The sequence below is a fragment of the Pezoporus flaviventris genome, unplaced genomic scaffold (genome assembly GCF_033815535.1).
Source record: "Pezoporus flaviventris isolate CSIRO_AGI_PZ_B2104156 unplaced genomic scaffold, CSIRO_AGI_Pfla_v1 ptg000022l, whole genome shotgun sequence".
In the NCBI taxonomy this organism is placed as follows: domain Eukaryota; kingdom Metazoa; phylum Chordata; class Aves; order Psittaciformes; family Psittacidae; genus Pezoporus; species Pezoporus flaviventris.
Genome location: NW_026892570.1, coordinates 5,950,189 through 5,964,854, shown reverse-complemented (window position 1 = coordinate 5,964,854; position 14,666 = coordinate 5,950,189). Strand labels below are relative to the sequence as shown.

The following is a 14,666-nucleotide window of genomic DNA, read 5'->3' as shown; positions in this document are numbered from 1 at the left end:
ATGACTGCTAAATATATGGGAATCTTTTTAAGCTGGTAAAGATCTTCTCTGTACTAATGATGTCGTGAGCTCTTGACTTTTTTTTTGTGTATAAATGCTTTGATTCCAAATGAATTGCAAACTCTTTATCATATCTTTATTTTTAACATCTAGAATCGTCATGTGTTTTTAGCAGTTCCATTCAGTGGCTGCTGCTATAGACAAACCAGGTGATTACAGTCTTGTAGTTCTAACATATGTTTAATCATTTGAAAGATTAATTCTTTCTCTCCAGTCTTTACCTCCATTTATCAGACACATGCAGGACATGTAGTTATTGTTACAGTAATTGTGCCTGGCTCTTTCTAAATTATTATGAACTTTTCCAGGTGGGAAAAGGAAAGCACAAATGCCTGTGATACCTACTTTAACTTTGATTTACACTAAGCACCAATGCCTGTGATACCTACTTTAACTTTGATTTACACTTTCCAATTTTCCCATTTCTCATTCCTCCCTCCAGAGAGATAGATCTCACTTGGTCTGATAAGAGTATGCAACTCTCCATTTACTACCAAGTATGTGGACTGTGTATTCAAGTGCAAATGCAGTAATTTCTTCCTTCAGTCTTATCTGTTATAAATTACATAACTAAAATTGCAAGAATATATAAAGTTGATCTCTCTGTTTCATAAAGTGATACTGAAAAATGCATGTCTGTTACATCCAAAAGTCACTACTATCTTAGTGAAGTAATACTTACTGGATAATTGTTGGCACTACTTTCAGGTTGCTGCTCTTTTGTCTTCCAGCCAAATATCTGCTCTGAATAAGTTAAATTTATATCCTCAGTACTAATGTTTCCCCTTTAATTAAAGTTTCAGTGAGGTTTGGTAATGTCCATGATAGGTGTCCATAGGATAAACCAGGAGTTTTGTTTCCTGTTTTCTTACAGAGAGCTCCTTTATTACTAGAAACCTTTTAGGCCAAGGGCTGTCATATTTTATATATTTCTAAAGCATGCATCCGGAACAAGTCCTTCCATTTTTGGCTTTTACCACTTACGGAATAGAAAGGCTAAATAAGAGTAGTCAGTTATGGAGTTAAATGAAACATTAAAAAAAGTTCCCCTGTATTCTTTGTGTTTAGTTATTCCCCTTCCTCACCCTGCTACATCTACCATATTCCTCACTTTTCTTGCACCTGTTCTGAAGTCTTTCTCTTGCAGGGAAGAAAGAAAGACTTTCTCTTTCCAGGGGATCTACCTGGCTTTATGTGTCTTCATATGACAGACAGAAAGATGGATTTAAATATGAATATGAAAATGACAATCGTATAAGATTTTAGGACAAAAGTAACTGGTAGATAAAAGCACACTGTACATAAAAGAGGTTGTTAGACTCAGTGCCTAAAAACAAGCACTGCAGATACTATGATATGCAAACCTTTTTCCAGAGCCCTCTAACAGTTAAATGTGTTGAGGCTTTTTGAGAATTCCTTTCCTGGTGTGAATGCATAAGATCAATGGCACAGTTACATCAGTCAAAGAGAGGACTTCTAAACCACTTCATAACTGGGATAATGTAGTTTCAAAGGCTTGATGTGAAAGTGATTGCAAATAAGTTAATTTTAAGTATGGCTAATTATGAACAATTTTAAACTACTTTTTTTTTTTTTTTTTCCACAAGGGTTTTTTGTAAAGTGGTATCCTAGTCCTGATTTTTCTGACTTTTCTGAACACTGTGAACCTTTTCAGGTCTGCCTTCCTCAAAACTGGAAAGCTACACAAAGCAGATTTCTCATTTTAATTCCATTTTTTTCAGGACTAAGGATATCTAAAACCAATAAAAGAAAAAAAAAAGCCACAAAATAATGTGCATTATTTTTTGCTAGGGTTTTTTTGTTTGGGTTTTTTTTTTTTTTACTAGAGAACATTAACATTAATTTCAATTATTTTGAATATTAACAAAACCCAAATTGTTTTTCAAAGTTATTGCAGCTGAAATTCTTTTACTCAGGATAGGTAGAACTCTTGATCCTATGGTGTGTGAGGTTTCTAGAATTTCCAGTTTCTCAGAGGCATTTCATCACATCCAAAGGTATTTTCACAGAATAATAGGGATTTAGATTACATTACTTTGAGAAAGATACCATGTAAATTGTGAAAACAAAAGATGAGTCTTCACAGATCAAATTGAGAGTACTTGGTACATACAAAAGAGGGAAATGTTATGGCACTCTATGTATCTGGGCTTATTCTTTCTATCCTGATAAACCTGCAGGAGACCCAGCCTTTATCTCTCACAACTCTTTCAATTTATTTTTAGTGGTAATGCGTAGATGGTGAAAACAAAACATGCATGAGAAAAGTTACAAGAATTTTGATTAACATTTGCAGCATTTTCACAACCTTCATTCATGCATGCTGGTGGGCAAAAGTTTTGATTATGTTTATTTTCCAAATTTGGAAAGAGTAGGTTTTGCTCCTTAGGAGCTAGTGCTGCAGAATTGTGAAAGGGATTTTGGAGACCTGTGTTAAATGTTTATGCTCTTGTCTTTATAACTAATAACAAGAGTATTTTCACAAACAAAACCCTGTACTGCTATCAGTACCTATCAAAAATATAGCTAATTAGCTGGTTTGATACATATGTAACAATGCACAAGTTCTGCTATTGAAGTTTTTCTGGAAGCTCTTAATAATTATTTAAATTTAACATTGATTAATGTTTTTACTGTCCACATGCATTCAATGTTATGATGAAGTAAATAGTCAACCTAGGATTCATTTTTAGGTAGAATTTTTATTATATGTATTCATTGTCATATTTATTCATTGTACCTTTAGTAAACGAACTCTTCGTAAGTAAGAAGTACATCAAGATGTGAAGAAGATCAAGAAACCATACTTAAAAACATATCTGCATTGATTTGGCAAGGGATTTTAAAAGTGGAATGTAAATGACTGACTTTAAGTACAATAGCTAATTTAAATTGAGTTCATTTCCATGCAGACAATGTGCAGAAATATTTTTAGTGAAATTAGAGTTAGTAAATAGATATTGGGTTTCCATTGACTTGAAAAACATCAACCAGTCAATTGAAAAATAGCTTCATATTTTATTGAGTGTCCTTTACATCTTCATTTATTTCACAAAATTATCTTTCAAGGGTAATTACCTTTTTCTTCTTTACTTATGAACTGTAAATACTCTACGAGCTTCTCATGGTTTTAGTGGCTCCTTTGTGTGTGTCTTGTTCAATCTGTACTGATTTTGACAGATATTCCTGTATATTACTGGGATAAAATCAGCAATCGGTTCTTTTCTGCTTTTTCCCTTCCCTTCCCTTCCCTTCCCTTCCCTTCCCTTCCCTTCCCTTCCCTTCCCTTCCCTTCCCTTCCCTTCCCTTCCCTTCCCTTCCCTTCCCTTCCCTTCCCTTCCCTTCCCTTCCCTTCCCTTCCCTTCCCACCTTCATTTCCTTTCCTGGGCTTTCCCTTCATTGGCCTTGCCTTGCTTTGCCTTTTGCCTTGCTTTGCCTTTTGCTTTGGCTTGTCCCTTGTTTTGACCCTTGCCTTTCCTTTTAATTTGCCCTGTCCTTACTTGTTTCCCCCAAAGTGAAACTCTGTAATGCTGATAGAATTTAGTCATAAATAGAACTTAGATTTCACTGGAGTACTATCATGGAGCTGTAACACTGAGTCTACCTTTAAGCATACTCATTAGGACTATGAATGTAAGTGAGGAAGCATACATTTATAATGTAATAATGAAATTTCCTTGGCATTACTCTTTTCTTCAACTGTGAAACTTAGGAGTTTTTTGTTTTGTCTATTATAGTACAAAATCAAGGAGGTCAAAGGAGCTGATTCTTTCCCACTACTCCAGTCTTATGAGACCCCACCTGGAGCGTTACATCCAGCTCTGGGATCCCCAGCACAAGAAAGACATAGACCCTCAAGAGTGAGTCCATAGGAGGGCCTTGAAAGTAACCAGAGGGCTGAAACAATTCTCCTGTGAAGAAAGGCTGGGGTTGCTCAGTCTGGAGAAGATGTGGGGAGACTTTTCTGTGGCGTTTCAGTACTTGAGTGTATAATAAAGATGGAGATTATTTTTTTTCGCCAGGTCCTGTAGTGACAGAACAGTGATAGTTTTAAACTGCAAGATTTTAGATTTAGATTGGACGTAAGAAAGAATTTATTTGCTTTTTAATGATGATCTTTGAGAAGACTCTTCCAACACAAACTGCTGTATGATTCTATGCTATGAAGATGTCCCTTTAGGTGTGTTCCCAACTCTCTTCATAGCAGGTATTGACAACATCTCTGTCTGCCTGTCTGACCTGCCTTCTAGGGAGGTTTGCTGCTTGCTAGGGACATGGATCCAGGACATTGTGGAGAGACTGTTAAGGTCTGTCTATGCTTCAGATTAGCTCCCTCTGCATCAACAGTACAGCCAAGTGTGACCTGGTGGATGTCAGTCATTTTTACATGACTCTAGGGGAAAGAGCATAGGGTCTCAGATGTCATTTTCCTTGTTCTTGCTGACAAGAATGAAGAGATTGAGGAGCACTGGATGGATCCACAGCTAGTTGCACTGCTTGTGTCAGCAACAGTTATCCAGATTTAACGACCTTAGGGCACCCTGAGGATCAGAAGTGCTAGGAAGAGACAGAATCCATCTGACCATGCAAAAGCACCTGTTCTAACAGACTGGCTAACCTGGAGAGGAGACCTCTAAACTACAAATGACAGAAGAGGGAGATGATGGATAAAATCAAGTGAGGAAGTGATGGACTGGACTGAGAACCAAAGGCTTCAGGGCAGTGTGAAAAAGCGAGACAATGGAAACAACAAACTAGGGCTGAACAGAAAGCACTTGAGCATCTGAAGTGCAAACACAAAAATAGAGAAGTGCCTGCATATTAATGCACACAACATGGAAAACACACAAAATAAATTGAGTTCTTTATGTATTTGAAAGACTACAAATTCATCATGACTATAAAGACATGGTGGAATAGTTCCAGGGCTGGTATGGTGCCACAGATAGTCACAGGTCCCTTAGAAGAGAATAGCCAGGTCAGTGAGGGAAAGGCAGTTAACATTTGTGAGCAAGCTGCAGGGGTGCATGGAACTCTGCCTAGGGACAGATGAAGAGATAGGTCAGAATTTATAGATCAGGATTAGATGACAGACTACAGGTGGTACCATTGTGGCAGCTTCCTGTTACTTACTGCCTAATACGGGGAAATGGGTGAAGCTTTCTTCAGACAACTGGAAGAAGCCTAAGGTTCACAGGCCTTGGAATTTATTGCTGACTTTAATCACCCTGGTATATGCTGGTGGGACAACATAGCTGGGCATAATCAATCCAGGAGTTTTCTGGAATTTTATAATGACAACTTGCCAGCACAGGTGATCAAGGAGCTGACAAGATCTCTGCTCTGTAAACATGAGGGCTCTACTGGCCCTCATGCTTACAGAAAAGGAAGAACTAATGGAGGAAGTTAAAGGTGCAGTAGCCTTGGTCCCAACAACCATGAGACTGTGATGTTCAAGATCCTCAGAGAAAGCAACAAGTCAAATGGGATCACAGCCCTGGCCTTCAGGAAAGCAGACTCTTTCATGCACAGGGACCTAACTGGAAGAGTGATGGGAGATGGTCCTGAAGATAAGAGGGATCCAGGTGGACAGATTAATTTTCCAGGATCATCTCCTCCAAGCTCAAGAAAGATCTATTCCAAAAAGCAGAAAATCAAGCAAAAGTAGCAGAGAGTCTGCCTGGATAAGCAAGAAGCTCCTAATTGTGTTCAGGAACAAAAAGGAAGTGTGTAAGAAGTGGAAGTAAGGTTAAATGACCCAGGAGGAATATAAAAACTGTCTAAGCATTTAAAGATGTGTCTAGGAAAACTAAACCACCTGGATTTGAAACCGATAAAGGTTATGGAAGACAAAAATGAAGGGTTTCCACAGGTATATCATCCCTATTGGGATGCACCTGAAAAAAAGTAAGGGAACTGGCCGCAGTCATTATGAGGCCACATTTATTTATGCTTGAAAGGTAGTGGTGACTGGGAGTTCCTAAAGACTGGAAGAGAACAAATATCACTCCTATTGTCAATAAATGCAAGAAGGAATACCTGGGGAACTACAAACTGATCAGCCTCATTTCAGTCCCTGGGAAGGTAAAGGAGCAAAGAATCCTAGAACCATTTCCAAACAGAAAAAATTAGGAGATTCTTGGAAATAGAATGGATTTATGAAGGGAAAATAACTGATCAAACTAATAGCCTTCTACAGAGGTATAACTGAGTTGGTGAGTGAAAGGGAGCGTTTGATGTTGGTTATCTTGAATTTAGCAAGAGTTTTGATGCTATATTTGTAATGTCCTCACAGACAACTGATAAGTACAGGCTGTTCAGGTCAAAGTAGCGGACTGAAAACAGACTGAACTGCCTGCCAGAAGGAGTTTTGGTCAGTGGCAGAAAGTCAAGCTGCATCTATTCACTTGTGGTATAGCCATGGGTTGATACTTATTTAAGTGATGTCCAACACTTTCATTAATGACCTGGATGATGAAACAGAGTGTACTTTCAGCAAGTTTGCAGCCAAAAAAATTTGGAGCACTGATCAACACATTAGAAGGTTTTGTTGCGATTTAGAGGAACCCAGACAGGCTGGTGAAATGGGCTGACAGGAGTGTCATGCCATTTAACAAAGGGAAGTGGATCTAGGGATGTTAGTGGAGGACTTCATATCACATTGAAGTAACATACAACTGTTTCTTTTAGACATAGCATTATACATTATCTTTCATTTCTTTACTTCTAGGGTCCGAGGTGGTTGGCTTTGATGGGAAAAGTTGTCTAATTTACACATTTAATCAAAAACTCATGAGTGAACATGTGATTTCTCTGAAGTTTAAGACAATGCAAAGTGATGGAATTCTCCTCCACAGAGAAGGACAAAATGGAGACCACATTACCCTGGAATTAATTAAAGGGAAGCTGTCCCTACTCATTAATTTAGGTAACAGCTGCAGTCTCATAAAATCAAATATAGTTGTTAGGTATTATTTGACTAAAACTTCTTTTAATTTATTAAGTGGATTTTAATGTATAGAGTATGATAAACTAGCAATATCTATTAGAACAATTATTTTTATATGGAATTAATAGTTTGTTATTTTTTTTCCTTTCAAGGTGATACTAAAACTCATCTTTCTAATGCCCAAATTAATATTAAGCTGGGCAGCCTTTTGGATGATCAGCAGTGGCATTCTGTTCTCATTGAACAATTTAACAATCAAGTAAACTTTACAGTGGATAAACACACTCATCATTTTCATACAAAAGGAGAATTCAATTATTTGGACCTTGATTATGAGGTGTGAAAATTACTTTTCCTTTATTATCGTTATTAACTTTGATATGTAAATGCAGTGAAACAAGCAGAGGATATAGAATATAACTAAGTTTGTAGTGCTTACGACTTTAGGGATTTTCTGTCTCATAAAGGACTGAATCAAAGAAAATGAGATGTTCTTCAATTACTAATGCTCCACTAGACTTGCAACTGAAAATTTTCAATAGACCATCTTTTTCATCTCAGAATTCATTTTAATACCTTTGTTTCAGTAAAGCTGCAAATGTGGAAAATGTATACAGAAAAATATCTAGAAATTATATTCTATATATATTCTATAGAAACTTATATAGAAAAACATAGAAAATGTGAGGAGTGAACCCCAACTCAAAGTAATCAACTTATGGCTTGATGGAAATGACAATAAATCAACATAAAACCATTTAAAAAATGTTTATATTGAAACTTAAGTTCCTGTTAAATCTGTCGCATGTACTATGAAAAAATCTTGTTTACATGAATGGTAGATTCATGAAGAGGAGTAGATGTAATTTGCTGTGAGAGTTTCCCACCGATAGTTGAAAATACCACTATTTCACAGTTGTAATGTGATGACTAGCTGCTTTATGTTTGCCCCTGTCCTGTTTGTTGGATGAAAAAATGAGTGACAGTGCAGAATATCTGGAGCCTATAGATCTAAATTACTTTATTCTTCTCATTTGAGCTTTATAAGCAGTTTAGAGTAAGATATTGCATGCTGTTCTGTGTCTGCATTATCACATTTCAAAAATATCATTCACAAAATTAAAGTCATGATTCTACTTTAAATTTCTGAATCCAGATCACAATGCCAAGTCTTGGAGGATCATTTGAATTAAAAAGAACAATAAAAAAAAAAAAAGGTGGGGGGGAATGAATGCTAGTTTTAACTGCTTAGCAAATAAATATATTTTTACTAATATATTTTTACTTATATATTTACCCCCCCCCCCAATATTGCAAATAAACTTTCCTCTCTTCCACATGCTGTAGTTTGAAGTATGTGTTACAAATACAGAATAGAAAGGAAAGCAGAAGCTGGAAAAAAGCCTAAAAATACCCAATAAAGTATGAACCAATGTATTTAGAGTTGCATTTTTTACTATAAAAAAATCTTAATAACTGAATTAAATATGATGTTTTTAATAAAATTATTTTAAATTTTGAGTTAAATTTCAAAATTAAAAGAGATATAATTTAAAATTACCTTTTCTACAACGGCAACCAGAGTAACTTTGAAATGAAGGAGTTCGAAAGTTCACTTAAATTGGGATACTGTATCTGATAGTGCCCAAGAGTGAAAACATAGACCAGAGCATAACTCAAGTCACCCTTGTGTCAATGCTTTTCTAAAATAATCTACTGTTTTCTAACAGTTTCTGCCTCAGGGACTTATTAAGACAGAGCAATATTTTTTAATTTAATAGCTCTCAATGGATTTTTATTTTTATTAAGTCTTCCAATTTCTTTCTGAACCAAAGGAAACATACATCATAACATCAAGCAACCGCATAGCCTAAGCATTTTGAAAGGGGAAAAAGTTCTCTCATTTGTTTCAGTCTGCCCTAGAATAACTTAATTTGATGCATTCTTGTTCTCCACTATTGTAGTTATAATATGCACACAGTGGAGAAGTCAGGCTCAAATTTCCTAAAGAAGTTTTTAACAAATTCTCTTCTCCCTCTTCGCACTGTCCAGCATGGTCTGTAAGCACTGGGCTTTGTTTTTTGTTCTCCTTGGTTTTGTAGCTATAATGAACCCTGAGAACTAATAAGACTGTATAGTAAGACTGTTAAAGGTAAGCAACTGTTAAAAGGTATCCTCAGAAAAAAAACAAACAAACAAACAAAAAAAAAAACAGAACACCTCCCCCCCCCAAAAAAACACCCCCCCCCATTTCAGAGTATTTTAATGCATACATATGACTCAATATCATCTAATTTTTTTTTAGCCAGTTGTTTTAATACATAGGTGTGATAAAAGGCAAGAGCCAAGAAAAAGCAGATTTCTGGCCTTTGACTTCTTATGTTATTGGAAACTTCATTCTTAGAAAATTACTTAATAGTATCATTGATTTCTCTTCTCTTTCTAAGCTCAGCTTTGGAGGGATGCCAGTGCCTGGAAAATCAGGGACATTTTCACACAGGAACTTTCATGGGTGTTTTGAAAATATTTATTATAATGGAGTGAACATTATTGACCTGGCCAGAAGGCATAAGTCTCAGATCTACTTTGTGGTAAGAGATTCATAGTTAAGAAAGAATAAAAAGTAAAATAATAAGAAAAAAACAACAGCCACTTTCATATGCAGTATGACAGTGCAGGATGTATTTTAATCTTCCGTTCTTTATCAGGTATTTAGATGCGTGTGTTATCTCACTGTTTCGTGGTACCTCGCTGTTGTGCATGTACAAAGGCAGTGAGTGAAATAAGATGCATTTGAAGTCATCAAAGGTCTGGCTTTGAGTTCTGTAACTGACTAGTAAGAATGCCAACAGTATATTTTAAAAGCCTTCTGTTGCTGAGGATGCTGAACTAGTCTGTTTTCTCCAGAGCATTATAATTTTGATAGATAAGTTCTGCTTGTCAATTCATATTGCCCTTTGTCTGAAGAGCTATACTTTAGGGTTTAATGTATTTATTGTGACATGGCCAACAGCTGTATTAGCCAAATTGCCACCTTTTAGAGAAACAGTTCTAATGAATAGACTTTCTGCTGTGTTACAGAAGGTTACCTATATATTTTATTAAGACTTTTGTTGTTTGTTTTTATTTTGTTGATCTTTTTTTCCAGTAGTACCAGAGCCATCTCTATGTATTTATTTAATAGGAGGATATGCAAATTTATAATGGAAAAACAATCAATTCAAAATAATTAACCAAATATGAAATGCTTTCAAGCTCCAGATCTTTTGGTTTGGATTTCAGTTCTGAATATGAACAACCGAACTTGGTTCTCTATTCCAGAAAAAATGGTTGACAGGCATCTTTTCTTATGTGAAGCTCATCTGAAATATTCCAAAATTAATTAAACTGATACCTTCATATAGTATCCCTTTCATGATGCTGATGGATGTTGGGGAGAGGGTAGTTACAGTAGGTTCTGTGGGGACTACTGAAAGGGGAACTATGAAATTATTGTCATAACATCATCATCTTCAAATAATTTAAACTGTTGTGGTACTTTCAGAATCCTTTAGGAAATGTTTTATAACATACCTACATTATCATAGAATCCTTGTTAAGTAGCCACTTTGCTGGTCTGATACAGTATCAGGCAGCTGTCAAGATAACGTGGAAGGGGAATCTGCAGAAGGTAAGCTTTTAGCATTAAACAAGGTCTATTAATCTGATGACTGCCTTTTCACGGGGTCAGTTCAGTTGATGATTCATTTCTCTACAGCTGAGTTCATAGCACAGAGTTTTTATCTATTTATATTTTTTCTTTGAAGAAAAATAAGTCCAGATAAAATTTAATGTCTTGCCATGCCAGGGGCTAGAAAGTATTTTTACTATAAAGTAAAAATTTTATGTATTTTCAAAAGTTTAAAAGTTCTATGTGTTGAACAGAAGTTAAATGTACTTTGAATTCTAAAGACATTAAGCTTTTAGTAATCTTCTTTACAGAACAAATTAGTTAGGGTTCAAAGGGTGTCAGCAAGTCATATTGTGCACTATCAAGAGTCAAAATGTATTGACTAATTCTTACACCAGATGCAAAAAAATGCATTAATCCCTTTCCAGTCATATGTATATCTCTCAGTACAACCATAAAAGCTCAGAGTTTGTCAATGAACTCATCCATGAGCTTATTTAGGTATCTAAGAACCAGTGATTTCAGAAGCAGTCAAGCACAAAATAAAGACTAGGTGTCTAAATGCAACTTGTGATCTGGTCCATAAGGCCACTCTTGAAAACATGTTTCGTTTTGATTTATGAAGTATGTGCTTTACATTTGTAAGTAGCAAGAGTTTATATGTGGAATTTTTTCCATTTGTGGAAACAAATACTGGGGACAGTGCACATCTCCAGTTGCATTGATTTAGAGAAACTGCTCCTTGGTTTGGCAAAATGATTTCTCTTTTTCTCAAATTTAACACTCCCTTAAACAATGAGTAGCATACTAGCATTTAGACCTATACAAATTTTTGTACCAAACTTTGCATTCAGTGGCATTTTATGTGATGTTCAGAAATTTGTCGAGTCCCTAAAGCCTCCAGAGGCTGAACCAAAATAGAAAGAAAGCAGGTCTGTCTAACTTCTGAAGTATCATTAAATCGCCCATATAAATTAGGATTTTTACGTCATTCTCTTGGTCCCTGCCGCTCTCTTCTCAGGCAGATATGTCTGTTCTGGTCAAGCAGCTAGGTACACATTTCTCAAACTGGTGATGTTCTTGCATACTGACACATGATTTTTAGAATAATTCATTCAAGTGCAAGGTTCTATGTATACACAATGTTTTGAAATTCTGTAGTTTCCATACCAAAGTTCTCATCACTTTTCTTCCCCCAATGATCCTAATGACATATATCTTTCTTTTATTTCTAGGGCAACATATCCTTCTCATGTTCAGAGCCACAGGTGGTTCCTGTCACTTTTCTGAGCCCCAGTAGTTATCTGGCACTGCCAGGCACATCAGGGCAAGATGAAGCATTCGTCAGTTTCCAGTTTCGCACGTGGAACAAGGAGGGGCTTCTATTATCTAGCAAAGTACACCAGGCTTCAAGTGGTTTCCTTTTATATCTGAGTGATGGGAAAGTTAAAATCAGTCTTCATAAACCAGGAAAAGCACTGAGTGACATCACTGCAGGTAACAAAAATAAAGTAAAAAAAAAATAAAAATCCAAGATTTCTATACATAAAAAAGGTTATTATGGTTATTATAAAGTCATTCAAATTAGTACCTTCATTCTTGACAAGTTTTATGACTAGTAGGTGTGTAAGCCTGTTCTATGTGTGTGAATTTTAATACCGAATCTTTATAAATAATTTCTTTTCTCATAAACCTGTATTTATGTTGTGGATTTTTTTTCCCCCTTGACTGAGTAGAAATTATTTGCAACAATACAGACTGCAAAGGAGAGTCGTTTGTATGTCTTTGCATGCATATTTATGCACTAGATGTGACTGTTGGCTCCTTCTTTCATGAAATGTAAGACCAGGACAGAGCTGACATCATCTCTATGTTTCACAACTTTCTAAATAATGGTAAAAAGCAATAATATCAGCATGTGATAATATCAATACCTTCACCTAGCAGCACTTCATCAGCAGTATACTGTGCTTTGACATTCTATGCACCACAGCCTCCTCAGAATTTCTCATCCTTTATGTAAACAATTGAATTTTGCCCCTTTCTTCTGGAGGATAAAATTGTCATTACAAAAAATATATGAAGATGAGGAAATTAGACTGGGATTGGTGTGGTTTCTGTATGGAACCATGTAACAGAGACCTAATAGCTGGAGGAATATGTCCTAGAAGCAATGGATAATTTGGCTGAGAAAACCACAGTGATGGTACTGAAAGCATCAGTTGATCATAGGTTTATTTTGGGTGGTACACAATCATATATTTCATAATCATAGGGCAGGAAAATGAAGCCAAGTTAGTTCCAGTAATATAATGTGTAAACTGAATTAAAAGGTGAATAACAACTGCATTTTCTATTAGTATTTAGAAGGCAAGTTAAGGACTTGAACGTGTGAAGAGCTCAACCTTGTATAAGACATATTCATTGGAGTGACAGGAACAAAACAAAAGGCATATTTCAGGGGATTTCTCAAGCCAGAATATAAAGTTTTTAATGAGGTTGCTTATAGCTAGTTTGCCTTGGGCAAGAACGCACACAATAAGTAAGCTAAGAAGTTACTGGCATAAAAATAAATTATAAATAATAAAATAATTCATAAAATAAAAAAAAATAAAACATCATAACAATTAAAGCTTCCAAATATATTTCAGACCTCACAGAATTAAAAAAGTTATGTAAATGAGGGAGAAATTTCCTAAAAAATATATACTTGGTATACAAAAAAATTAAGAATTACTAACCTGATTTATTCAGAAATCATATGCTTGGCAGTGTAAGGCAGACAAAAAGAGCAAAGCAGAGCCAAGCAGAGCAAAGAAACAACCACAGGACTTGAAGATGAGGCCGCCTTGATCTTAGTTTTGTGCTTCTGTTTCTCTTAGATTGATTTCTTACTTCAATTCCTGATACAAAATGAAAATTCCTTTGAGGGGGTGAAAAAAGGAAAAATAAAAAGGTAAAACCTAACTCTGAAGCTCATTATGTTTCTACAGGTGTATAATGATTAAAAATAAAATTCTAATCAGTTATTTTAATTCAGGAAAAGACTCTAAGCCAATAATGACCACAGATAATGCTGAAATTTACATAAGTACTTTGATCCTGTTTCTATGGATGATAATAGGATCAGCCCTGGTATTTGTAATCTAAAATAACTGATGCACAGAGTACCATTTTAATGGCAAGAAGTTTCCCTAGGCTCACCATTTGAAAATGTCAATTCCTTAGTAAGAATGTCAGTGGTATGAAGTTAAAAGTGATGAATTTGGCTTTTTGGGAGCTATTGCAATTGCAACTATTGCCTTGCAACATCATTTTACCAGACCAGCAGAAGGTGGTGGCAGTTTGAACAGCTGTAGACTTGAACACAGAGCATTTTATTCAATTTCAAAGTTGGAACACAATACATGATATATTAGCTGAAACAGCCCAAAATAAATCTTGACACTACAGTGAAACAGAATTTAATGTTCTCATGCTATGCTAGGCTTATTCTTCATAAAATCTAACAGGAAGAATTGTGTTTGTCTTGGTAAGGACAGAAAATACTGCAAAACAATCTTATTCTCTTATGAGAAAGAAGTTATCTAATAGGACCATATAGGAAACTTTTTCTGGAGTTTTGTAAGTGTTTATTGTTACACTCACTGAAGCAATTCTAGTCTGCATTTGGAGACTGAGTAATTAAATTATGGATGGCTGGACAGGTTTGTTCCCTTACAGGCAAGGACTTATGACCTGACTTTCACACAAACACACACACACACAAACACAGACAATTTGATAATTAAATGACAGCATATTTATTTTTTTGCACAGCTCTTAAATTCATTATCATGCTTTTTAAAGATTTCTTCAACCATATAAAAACAAGGGGAATGGCCTGTTAATTCATGAGTGATTGAATTATAAACTGTATCCTTTTACAGAATAGTTGCTTAATATCTTTACTTTGTAGCCTCTTTT

The 14,666-nt window shown here is 35.5% G+C and overlaps 1 protein-coding gene across 1 annotated transcript in view; it reads left to right on the top strand.

Annotated features, from left to right (window-relative positions):
* The window catches only part of CNTNAP4 (contactin associated protein family member 4), a 235,536-nt gene that overhangs the window by 153,187 nt on the left and 67,683 nt on the right, over positions 1-14,666 (top strand). The window contains exons 5-8 of the mRNA XM_061456355.1: positions 6,812-7,009; positions 7,183-7,367; positions 9,478-9,621; positions 11,936-12,197. Coding sequence (XP_061312339.1) covers positions 6,812-7,009; positions 7,183-7,367; positions 9,478-9,621; positions 11,936-12,197 — 789 coding nt within the window. The remainder of the gene's footprint in view (positions 1-6,811; positions 7,010-7,182; positions 7,368-9,477; positions 9,622-11,935; positions 12,198-14,666) is intronic.